The sequence below is a fragment of the Physeter macrocephalus genome, chromosome 2 (assembly GCF_002837175.3).
Source record: "Physeter macrocephalus isolate SW-GA chromosome 2, ASM283717v5, whole genome shotgun sequence".
NCBI classification, from domain to species: Eukaryota; Metazoa; Chordata; class Mammalia; order Artiodactyla; family Physeteridae; genus Physeter; species Physeter macrocephalus.
The window spans coordinates 55,851,066-55,863,802 of record NC_041215.1 but is presented as its reverse complement, the minus strand read 5'-3'; the positions used below and the strand labels follow the sequence as shown (position 1 = coordinate 55,863,802).

The window sequence follows — 12,737 nt, the reverse complement described above, 5'->3', positions numbered from 1 at the left end:
AAATGGTGGTATTGTCCAGTGGAGGACCTGTGCAAAAAATAAACTCTTCCTTCAATTTAATAATGTAAAAACAAATACGTCACTTAAGTTCTTGAAAAGCACTGGAAAAATGTGTGTGCAAGTAACTGAAATCTGTGAAACAGTTACAATCACCAAAATAAGGAAGGCTTAATTTTTCTATTTTACTTAAAAAGCAAAAAAAAACAAACTGGTGATCAGTTTTTGATAAATTCTGGATTTGTCACATCTCCAGAAACTGTACAAATACAGTTCTTTGTTTTACTTATATTATTTATAACGTGTATCACAAGGCAAATTTGCTTCATGCTTTACTTCAGTAAAATGGAAATAAAAACCTTTCTCCGAAATCGGCACTAAAGTTGTTTTGAGTTCTTAATAGCTAGGAGATACATCCAACTAAAAGCAGAATGAACACAGTCATACTACACATCAAAGCAAAATTATTTTCTTTATATCATCAGCAATGAGTAACTCCAGAGGTAGTATGGAAGAAACGAGCATGGATCCTATCAGGTCACAACCAATGAAGAAATTAAATTTATTTTTTCCTATGGTTTTGACCATAAATTGCTTTACATATTCAGGACCTGAATAAAAACCACTCCCAGCAGAAACCGTGGTCCATTAAATCAACTGACATATCAATTTACAACTTTCAGGACTGCAGATATAAAAAATGTAAAGTATAAAATTATGAAGTTTGAAATGGTTTTAATCATATTCATTAAAAATATTTACATTTCCCAGTACTTACTTGACAAAATCCCTTGCAATATAATTCTACTCTAAACTTTTATTTATAAAATGAGGCTCATTTATGAGATTTCAATGAATGTTATACTGCAAATTACTTACATTCTGTAAAATAGTTTAAGAACTTTTCATATCAAAGGTAGTTTATATTGGATTATCTGAAACCCAATAGTGCCCACAGATGAGCTTCTTATAATTCTTTTCATTAATGCTTGGAAAGCACTGTGAAAATGAAAAGTGCTGTTAAGTGCTATCATCTCCCTTAAATTTTCACTTATACTGTGTGCACATTGTGAAATAAACACATATGCAGCATGTCCATGTTTTGATATGTATTTTTATTTCCCTGCAGTTTTCACTTATCAAGAACAAGTAACAGGGAAAGTTGTCTGAACTAGTGCATAAACAAACATTCTGAAACACCACTACACGTATCTAATATACAAGAACCGTATAAAAAAAGTCACTAAAACACTACACTGTGAAGGTGTCCAACGCTTACAGTCAGACGTTTTCCAACCCGTTACTTGCCTTGTAGCCACAGGAAACCTCTCCCAAAACTGAAAAGACAAAATCTTGCCACGACCCCCCCTCCCAGCACCCGGGATGGCTCGATATCTAGACCTCCAATGGTTACTGCAATCACACAATGCAGTACATACCTGGCAAAATATCCTTTATGTGGTGTGGTACAGGTAAAGCCAGTTAAAATATGCAGTTTTCAGATGAAATGTAATCCTTGAAAAATGTTCATACCTGCACAGTTTAAATGTGCTAGATGCATAATTTTTCCTAGTCCTTTTTTCTGTGTAATCATTTTTTATAAACTGGTATTATAAATAGAAATATACATTCAAAATATATGGAAAAGTGAGTTACTACATTAAATTTGCATGTATCGATCCATCCCTTTCCCCTGCACAGTAATAGAAAATACTATTTTGCCTTGAACTTCATATTTGACAGTGAAATGCCACTAAAGTATTTACCAAAAAGTCCATCTAGTCAAATTGTGAAACAAAATGAACCAAGTGAAAACTTTACAGTTCCTTTAGAAAAAAATTACAAGAATTTCATTTCCTAGCTATGAATCTTTAACTTTTTAGACACAAAGTTGGATTTATTTTTACAAGATACAAAATGTAAACATGGCAAAATAAATAGTTAAAACAAGTGATGCAGGATCCCATTTCATGCTCATGATCCCATTAAAGAATTATTTTTTAAAATCCATTCAGTTGCAAATTCAAGTGCAAAAGCATGATGATGAATATCTACTATTCAAGTAACAGAAATAATATTGATGATACAAATAAACTATATTACAAGGTAGTGATTTTCCCAATTTTACAAAATATACATCATATATCGATTTAACATCCGATATACTCTAGTCCATTTAGGTCCATTGTTACGCTCTGTGATCCACAGAGTGTCGCCTTTTGCATTCAGCTGGAATATGAATGACTGCACACCATCAGCACAGGTCAAAGCCACATGTTTTAGGTTATGTCACTTCCATAGCTACTGTTGTCTCTGCTATTCCATTTAAACCCAATCTTTCTGGTTCATGGTTCTCTCTATAATAAGGCAAAGAGTAAAATAAACATTAATACTCTCTAGAATATGATGTGTATCACTTAGTATTTATACATTTTTATGTAATTACAACAAAACATATACTGCAGAAGAACATCTCCCATTTTTACAATTTCTATACAGGAATGAGGAAAAGTTTTCTACAGCTAAAAAATCCTAGTAATTCCTAAGAACTTGATTATAACTATTTACTTAGGAAAGACAGTAATTTAACACAATATTTCAGTAGAAGCCAATGATAAATTACTTATGAAATATATAACATATGACAATCCAAGTGTTTTTACAATAGATGGAGCATATGATGCTCAAAAAGAATAATCATTTGGAGCACAATATTACTTAAATTATTTTCTACTATAGTTTAATTTTACAGGTTTAAGGTCATATAGTTATTAATCCATGCAAATCAATTTTTTTGATTCTCACGCATTAGTGTCATAGAAAGAAAAAATCTGAAATACATTATCATGGATTTAGCTAACTCCAGAATATTCTCAAATTTTAAAATATACATAGAATAATTTACTTTCCCTTTGTGTATAATATTGAAGAAAATACAAATTTTGATTTGAAAACTAAAGCTCTGGAAGCTAATAACAACTTTAGCCTTCTGGACTGTCTACACTACAAAGAAGTAATAGAAGAATAAATGAAGCTTCTAAAATAGACTGATTTTTTTTTTCAGTTTGATGGTTCCCAAGTTGATGTGGGTTTTTTTTCCTTTTTTTTTTTTTTACAGTTCTGATTGGCATTTAAACATCCTACCAGTGACCTCAAACAAATGATCTAAGTCACAGAGCTTTAGACTAAGCAGATATTCAGTATCTGTTGAAAAGCAAGTCAATCAATTGACAAGACATCTATTGCTTGAGCGGTTAAAAAAAAAAAAAAGAAAGAAAAAAAAAAGTCTTTCCTCCCATAGGAGAGCCAGCAGAAAGGGATAGAATTATACTTGAAACACACACACACACACACACACACACACACACACACACACACACACACACACACACCTTGCTATGCTGCTGATGGCACTGCTAGGAGTAACCTTTGGCACTCTGTCCATACTGGCAGCAACTGTGGCAAGTTTTAAGGCTGTTGGCGATGGTGCTGAAGTCCGTGTATTGATATGCACGTTGACTGGAGAAACAACACTGACGTTATTGAGGTGCACTGCATTTGTCAGGCAGGAATTGTTCATGGGAAGTGTTTGAGGACTGCTTGTGCACAATGCTGGGATTAAGTGGTTTGTAGTGGTGTGGCCAACTGTCCTTACAAGTTGTACAGCTGAAATCCCTGGGCTGGATGATAAAGCCATGTTGGTGGAGTATAATGTTTTAGAGGTTCCTGAAGGAGAAGGAAAAAAAAAAAATCATTCCGTTCAAGTCATGAGACATTAAACTTTTTTTAAAATTAGGAGCTTAAAAATAAAAAGAAATGCAAACATTTGTAATCTAGTTAAATACCAAATTAACCTTCCACATAACGGCCTCTCCAAAGAGACCTTCTGATTGGTAACATATTCACCTGTTTCAACCCCAAAGACACCCTCTTTCTACTAGCCTACACAAAAGGGTTTGCAAAGTATTCTGCTGCCTCCATATTTGGAAACTGTATAATAGGACAGAGAGGTCCTCTCTGGTTGAGGGCAGGTGGAGATGAAGGTTGGACTTCCATTAGAATTTACACATGCAAGAACATCAGTAAGGAAGGGCAATCATAATCATGGGTATATGTAAAAGCAAGAGGAAAACCCTAGGGTCTGAGCAGTGGTTGAGGGCTGATAGGAACAGCAAATCTTTGAGGACTCAGCAGTAAGCAGCAGAAATATGTTCACAGCAATACTGTATTTCATGAGGAGGAGTCAGAGAAAGCAGGCCTGTGAGTATGTAAGACTGGGAAGGTAAACCCAATTTCCAATTTACTGATAAATTGTATTTCGCCTTTTTATAAATGTACAAATGATTCAACGATGATGGTTAGCAATTAGCTCGATGTGTTTCCTAAGATGTGAGGCAACTGACAGTATGTGGATAAAACGAGGCAGGGTGAAGTGTTACATAGGTAGGAATCCAGTGGGTGTGGGACGAAACAGGGAGCAGGCTCTATGTGAATTCTAGAAAACATCCAGCTATTCCACCATACATATCCATAGATATTATGAAGAGTCCAGATTGATTTCTTGTACAATGTTTTCCCTTGGATTTGAAAACCAAAAACCATACCTCAAATCACTGAGTTGCAACTTTGAGCTAGTAAGTATCACATGAAACAACAGGCTTACCTGAAGGCTGGACTACACCGTTTATGTTGTTGTGGCCAGTGTTCTGTTCCTTGGTTACCTCACTGCGACTTGGAACAGGTGCACTGACCACCGCAGATGCAGCAAAATGGGCGCTGGCTGAGTCAAGTGTTTTAGACATACAGTCAGAGGTGCTTGAGCCCTATAAAATAAACATAATTAAACTCTCAACTTTTTAGACATGAGTTCACGAACATGTTAAGAAATGAGCAAACTCAAGAGGCTGCTGCCTTTTTCATCTTGAACAGTTACAGGTGTTTAGGTTAAGAGATCTAGGACTCCATAGGCTATTTTCATCATATGAAACAGGATAGTGACTAAAAACTGGGAAGCAATTATTTATGAGAAAGAACTAGGGTAGTAAACAACCCAAACCTTTAATGTCCTATTCATTTTTCCAATAAGTGTTAATGAATGCCTTTAAAAATACTTGACAGTTGGGCTTCCCTGGTGGCGCAGTGGTTGAGAGTCCGCCTGCCAATGCAGGGGACACGGGTTTGTGCCCCAGTCCGGGAAGATCCCACATGCCGCGGAGCGGCTAGGCCCGTGAGCCATGGCTGTTGAGCCTGCGCGTCCAGAGCCTGTGCTCCGCAACGGGAGACGCCACAACAGTGAGAGGCCCGCGCACCGCAAAAAATAAATAAATAAATAAATAAAAAATAATAATACTTGACAGTCTACATACTATGGGAAAAATGAAACAACAGAGATGACTAACAGCCATTTTTGTCCCAATGTAAAACTGTGTCTTAGCCTAACGTTTCAGTAGGTTGGAAATACCTGCGATTCAGAAAAGGCAAACAAAGGCAAATTTAATGGTCATATTCCTTTTGATTCTGTATTAAACTGCTTAGCTGTTACTAACAGCTTTTTAGTGGCTTAAACAAGTAAGTTTATTCTCATACGGTTCTGGAGGCCAGAAGTCCAAAATCAGTCTTACAGGCTCATATCAAGGTGTTGGCAGGGCTTTTTTCTTCTGGTAATAGTTTTATACGGTATTTTTACTCTTACCCCGACTGTCAATCATTTAATGGTGCCTAGGAAAACCTCACCTAGTGGCAATTTTTTTTTCTTCAGGGAAATATGATTCAAATAGGCAAAGGGCTATGTTGTCTCGATTTATGGCACAAGTTGAGACAATTACCTCTCAGGTCATGGGGCACGTTCACATGGCACTTAAATGCACAGGTTAGGAAGGAGTTAGGATAGTCATATCCTTGGTAAAAATATTTCTGGGGGAGTAGGGGTGGGGGTTGATGGTTCTAAGAGAATATAATTACTTCTATGAATTCTTAATAACCCTTCCAAAAATATGTACTTATTTCTTTCCTAAATTAAAAATACTATATTTGGCTCTAGTGCTCCTCTCATAAAATATAAACTAATCACTTAAAATTATGTAAATTAACTGAAAAGACACTTAGGTTTGATCTCCAGAATCAAGAGTGGCAATGACAAGGTTATCTTCTGTGACCTGACTAAATTTTTTTTAAAAAGACATAATTATGAAAGAAAGGAATAGACATAACCATGATTAAAAGACAGGTTTACCTGTGCTTTTGGATGTGTCTGTTGCGAGGAATGCTGAGATTGCTGTTTCTGCTGAAGCTGAGCAAGTTGCTGCCTTTGCATTTGAACTAACTGCTGTTGATGAGTCTGAAATTGCTCTTCTGTGATACCCCCTGTCACTGGAAAAGGACATTAATTTTAGAGATACGCATGTTTTAAAGTACCTTTAACAACACAAGTAGAATACAATATGAAGTTATTCCACAATTAAGATGAAAAGCAATTTCAAATCACAATATACATCAGCAGCAAAGAACTGAATAAAAACGACAAATCTTTCAGCCAAAGTGGCTTATGCTAGTATCTATGACCTTCTAATATCACATGCTAAAAAAGTTCCTACATGTAGATTTTACTGTATAATGTAGTTCAAATATAAGGATTCTCCCTTTTATTCAGACTTAAACCATAGTTTAAGCCAATAGATTTGATGTCTAAAATAAGTCCTATCTATAAAAACACGGGCTGGAAATCAGAGAAGTGTTCAGCATCCTCAGATGTAATCAACTATGCTGTTACCAACTGTTAAAAGTTACTAAATGTCAAATAAAAAGAAGACATTTAAAACTTTTATTTAAAAAATTACTTAAGAAAAAGTTACAGTAAGAAACACTTTTTTCAAAGAAATGTAAACAAACTTTCATTCACCACCGATATTTAAGGAGATCACTGATAAACTGATTTAGAGGACACAAAGCTATCTCCACAGAAGTCAGTATGTTACTAGAGTCACAAAACATTAAATCACATCAGAATACATGTACTACTAGAGTAATTTTACTCTATTTTTCTTTATTGCTTTCTTTCCTCTCTCCCAACTATTTCACTTAATCAACAAGTATTTACTATCTATGATGAAAAGTGCTGCATTAAGAGTTAAAAATGAATACAGGGAAAAAATAAATTAAAAAGAGGGTCCCTGCTATAAACTCCTACAGTGTAGTTGGGAAGAAAAGATACATATAAAGAAATACCAACTAATATGAGTCAACCTTTAAATGTAATCTAGCTATCTAATCAATATGACCTGAAGGAGTTTAGATAGGAGACTATACCTTCAACCTATGTTACTTAACTAGCCCCCATCCCCAAGTTTTCCATTTAGTAGGATCATAAATGAGAAATTAAAAAAATTTTTTTGATGGTAAATTAGACATATAACAAGTTATGCAAAGTACAGCTTATTTTCTATGAAAAAGGAATTAGGCCCCAGAGATGGACAAAGCTTTAGATATACCTTCATTTCTGTTCTACAATGTTATCATTAAAATTAGTATTGGACTATCAGGAAAAAACAGTTCTGAGACAGCAATTTTATTTTTAGAAGATTAAAAAACCTGGGCCTATGATAGTGCTCACTCTAAAATTTTACTATTACCTGTATTTTTGAAGTACACATTAGTTATCTTACTGAATTACCAACAAAATCAAATGTCTTTCTTTGCACATGTTAAGTTCACTGCAAGTGTTCTATTTTTAGATGAAAAAAGAATTTAATTCTAAATTTAAAATCTTCAAAATGAAATGAAAATGTGAAGTATTCATGAATTTCCAGCTGTTTGAAAACCTTGGGAAAGAGATGAAAAATAGTTTATTAGATACAAAGGCAGGAAGGAAAATCTTAAGTTAAACCCAAATAAATCTAAGTCCTATGTGTATAAACAGTGTACCAATTCAAGAGAAATGGACTTGGAATCTGGTGTATGGTCTACTCCCTCAAATTCAGCGTTATGTTTGTCCAGAGCTAAGGTTTACGTTGTGATGAAAAGGTGAGAAGTCACAGTGGTTAATTTTATTTATTTATTTATTATTTTTTTGTTTTATTTGCGGTCCGCGGGCCTCTCACTGTTGTGGCCTCTCCCGTTGCGGAGCACAGGCTCCAGACGCGCAGGCTCAGCGGCCATGGCTCACGGGCCCAGCCGCTCCGCGGCATGTGGGATCCTCCCGGACCAGGGCACGAACCCGTATCCCCTGCATTGGCAGGCGGACTCTCAACCACTGTGCCACCAGGGAAGCCCCACAGTGGTTAATTTTAAGCGAGGAATAAACCATATAAAGAGAATACATTTTTAGTAGCTATTTAAAAATTGAGAGAGAAATGAGAATCTTTTCTTTTTCCAAAAGCTATTGAGTCAATTATAAAATCTTACTAATCAGAATAAAGTATACATGTAAATTACCAGAAAAAACAAACTGTATTCTTTTAATAAAAAAATTACTTTTGGTTAGTAGTCATTAGCTAACAAAGTGTTGCCAACTAGAGGTATTCTACTTGCTTTTATAAAAAGATGATCACTTTATGTAGCTATTAAAAAGGGATGCTAATAAAAAATCCTGTTTTCTGGGGGGTTATGTCTACTTACTGCCCTGACTTGTTGAAACCATTAATTTGCTCAGGAACCCCATACTTTTCCCCATAGAAAACTCATAAAATCCCAACCAAGACGCAATTGAAATTACTCAAATTAATGTTCAAGTGTTGCCTAACTTTTTAAAACTCAGGCTGACTCTGATACCAAAATTCTCATCCCTGGGCTTCCCTGGTGGCGCAGTGGTTGAGAGTCCGCCTGCCGATGCAGGGGACACGGGTTCGTCCCTGGTCCGGGAAGATCCCACATGCTGCGGAACGGCTAGGCCCGTGAGCCATGGCTGCTGAGCCTGCATGTCTGGAGCCTGTGCTCCGCAACGGGAGACGCCACAGCAGTGAGAGGTCCGCGTACCGCAAAAAAAAAAAAAAAAAAAAAAAAAAAAAAATCTCATCCCTGATTCTGTTATTAGTTGAAAACCACTGATATAAAACTTAATTCCAAAATATGGATATGCTTAAAATATTACATTCATTTTTTTCCTCTTCCCCCTCACCGCAAGCTCAGCATGTTCGATTCATTCTTGACATCTAGTTCTTTTTTTTACTAAAAGGTGTTTTGTGCTTGAAAAATGCTTATTATGTTCCCCATTCAGAATTTTCTAGAGCATTAAACACTTTTAGACAAAAATAGGAATTAGTAATCATGACAAAGAATTGGAACACATACAAAACATCCTCCCTGACCTCTTTCATTTTGTTAGGGCGAGTGGAAAGTGGCAAGAAATGTATGGTTTTAATGACACAGACACAGTATTGAATTATCATCCTCAGGGTTGACTTACTAGTAGGTGGAGGATGGTAATTTGATTGAAAGCACCTTCTCCACTAATTATTTTTCCTTTCATAAATTACTGAACTACTTCCATAAGAAATTTATTTCTTACATTGGCTTTGAGTTATCAAGAGGCAAGCATTAAAATAACACCAGGAAAAGGTCATACTTAACAGTGTGAAGAAATCTCTTTAGGAATGAGATACAGAATAGGGGTCCAGCTATGGATGGGTGGTAGTGGCATAAAGAGGAAGTGGGAATGTATGAAAAGAGAAACGATATCTGCTTCTCTTGCTTAGGGCCAAGCCAAGTTCTTTCTACTAGTTGCTCTCACGAGTTGCTAGCTTAAAAGTAAAATCCATGCTGGTCATCCATCTCCCCTACCACACACCTCCAAGTCCTGTCAGTTTAAAAGTAACCACACTCTGATTGTTTTGTGAAGGCAATATTTCACTATTCCAGACAGACAGGAAGTATTCCTTTCCCTAAGTAAGGAGTTTTGCAAATCTCCCTGGGTAACACATTCTAATAGGTCACATATTACAGAATTTCCCCTTTTACGTATGCAAATATGTCATTCTGTACATTAGTAACACACTTGCATTTCTAAATATTTTGTGTATATAACTGACAGTCTGTTTTTCACTAAAGCCTCTAACCTTTCTGGCTATCTTCCTACCTGGCTCTTTACCTATCTTGGGTTTATCGGTCTGATTTACTCCTCAGATGAATCCATGTACTTTTTCTTAGAACACGTGTCACCATCCTTAGAATGTTGATTCTGTTTTCAAAGATCCTAGGCATCCCTCATTTCTTTCTTCACCTTTCAGGCATGTGGTTCCTATAAGGTGGTTCTGCTAGGTTGGTCCCTCATCACCTTTCCCTCTCATAATCTGACAGTGATCCATCAAAAACATACTCTAGGTATCTCCACTAGATTTTACACCGGTGTATTGATTCTAAAGCCCTAGATCACTGTTCCTTAAACTTGGGCCCACAGAGACTATATTCTGGAGTATGTGTGAAATCTTTATAAGTATTTGTCAACTTTGTATTGATGTTTCATTGATAAACTAATAAAAAGAAAAATCTAATCAAAACACGTTCTGTATTTTCTGGATGACCACCCCACAACAGAATATAAACATATGATTTTTATGCTTGTACCTGCTGCCTTTTTAAAATAATCTTTTAACTTTTAATTCAGTGTTTCTCAAAGTGGGCTAAGATGATGTATTCTTGGGAAGCCATGAATTTTTAAAAACACTAGCTTAGACCAAGTTTTTGTAGCTTAATGAAGAACATCTAATGTGGTAGTAAAGATTATCTAAAAGTCGAAATGAATATATTATTCAGCACTTCTTCACCTACCAGGCAGGTCTTTGTTATAAAAGTTTTAATACATGCTTTGTTGAAGCAACGCTGACTATACGCAATTTTTGTTTGTTTTAAAAGCTAGATCTGGGGCTATATGGAGGAGGAGAGAGATCCTATTTTAAACCTTCTAGGTCATAGCAAGGAATCAGGTAAGAGTTCACATAAAACCACTGGAGCTACTCTGAGGACAAATCTTCCAATCCATGAGAGACGACATTACCTGTCCAGGACTACACATCCTATAATGTAACTAATGAATAAACTGCAGAACTGTGGGGATAATAGTGAGGATGAAGATGGGAGGTGAGAGGGTGAAGGGGGTGGGGAATGAGGAACAAAGGAGATGTGTAGATAAAGAAAACAGACTACAGATCCATTTAAACTTCCGACATCCAAGCTAAATAGTTATAACTGAAATTTCAATATTATTTCCTTTAGCAGTCAAACTAAAATCTTTTAAACTCCTGACGTCTGAATCCATTTCCCACCTTTAGAAGTGACCCTAACTAAAAAATTAAATCCTTGTGAGTAGCTTAGCTAGTTGTTAGAAACATAGTTTTACCTCTCTTAAAACTTTTATGCTTGCAAACATTTTATGGCAATTTAAAAAAGAATGGGAAAAGACACTGGAAAAATTAAAAACCAGGAATTTCTCTTGGAAAACTGCCCAAAATGTTGCTGATTTTACAAACTGATAATATTAAGATATTTGAAGCTGGTCAAAAGCTTCAGGAAGAGTTGCTGGTATCTACCAATTCAGTATACAAGGCAAATGAGAAAAGAAAAAACATGTTAACTTGCAACCATACATTAGTCTAAACCAAGATTAAAAGTAAATTAATCCTTAAAGATGCTAAAAAAAAAAAAGCAAATTAATCCGGCCCTTCAAGTCTGAACAAGCAACGCTACTTTTAGATGTGAAATATATTTGCTTAAGGTTAGGATTTAAGAATAGTATCTCAAAAGAAAAGTTAAATACTGCAGTTTCAAACGACTGAAAACTTTATCACCTATTTATATAAAAAATATAATACCTGTCATGTATAATCCATGTATAAACTCCTTGAAGGTAAGGATTATTGTCTTCTCAAACTCTGCAACTTTTAAACACTTAACATAGTGCTTTGCATATATTAGATCCTAAATAATTATGTATAAACTTAATTTTCCTTGGTTATCCACTTGCTATGTGCAGCACATCTATCTTTCCTTTCTGTCCTGCTTCTATTCTTTGAGAAGAGATTTTCAATTAAGAAAACATACTTTTATTTAACAGTTAACTAAATGAAGTCTTTAGTTTTAGTTCTTACTAATAACTATGACACACAGTTCTATTTGTTTCCCTTTAATTCCATTCAGTACCGTATCGAAAATAATTAGAATACATTCAGGACACAGGGATTATGACTTGAAAAACATTAACTGGGTTATGAACAACATAAAAGTAAGAAAATACTTTGCCATTGGCCCTCAAGTTCAAGGTTTTTTTTTTTAAAGAACTAAGGAACTTGTGATACAAATAAATATTATTGGCAAGTATATCAGGTTTCTATTTCTTTTTTCCCCATTATTTATTTATTTTTAAAATTTGTATTGGAGTAGAGTTGCTTTACAATGTTGCATTAGTTTCTACTGTACAGCAAAGAGAATCAGCTATATGTATACGTATATACATATACGTATATATGTATACATATCCCCTCTTTTTTGGATTTCCTTCCCATTTAGGTCACCACAGAGCACTGAGTAGAGTTCCCTGTGCTATACAGTAGGTTCTCATTAGTTATCTATTTTATACATAGTATCAATAGTGTATATATGTATATATGTCAGATTTCTATTTCTGATTAAACCCTTTATTTGCTGGGATTTCCCAGCTGTGAAAAAGAAAATTCAGTACTTGACTCTCCGCCAGGTAACTGACAAATATCAGTCCTGTTACTCTTAAAGACATGCATGCTCTCCTGATCAAG

At 35.3% G+C, this 12,737-nt stretch overlaps 1 protein-coding gene across 1 annotated transcript in view; it reads right to left on the bottom strand.

Moving 5' to 3' along the window:
• Positions 1 to 381: 381 nt before the first annotated feature.
• Positions 382 to 12,737, bottom strand: part of EPC2 (enhancer of polycomb homolog 2) — a 108,381-nt gene continuing 96,025 nt past the window's right edge. The window contains exons 11-14 of the mRNA XM_007117946.4: positions 6,230 to 6,366; positions 4,661 to 4,820; positions 3,390 to 3,723; positions 382 to 2,354 (exon numbers count right to left, since the gene is read on the bottom strand). Of these exons, the coding sequence (XP_007118008.1) occupies positions 2,282 to 2,354; positions 3,390 to 3,723; positions 4,661 to 4,820; positions 6,230 to 6,366 (704 nt within the window). The 3' untranslated portion in view covers positions 382 to 2,281. The remainder of the gene's footprint in view (positions 2,355 to 3,389; positions 3,724 to 4,660; positions 4,821 to 6,229; positions 6,367 to 12,737) is intronic.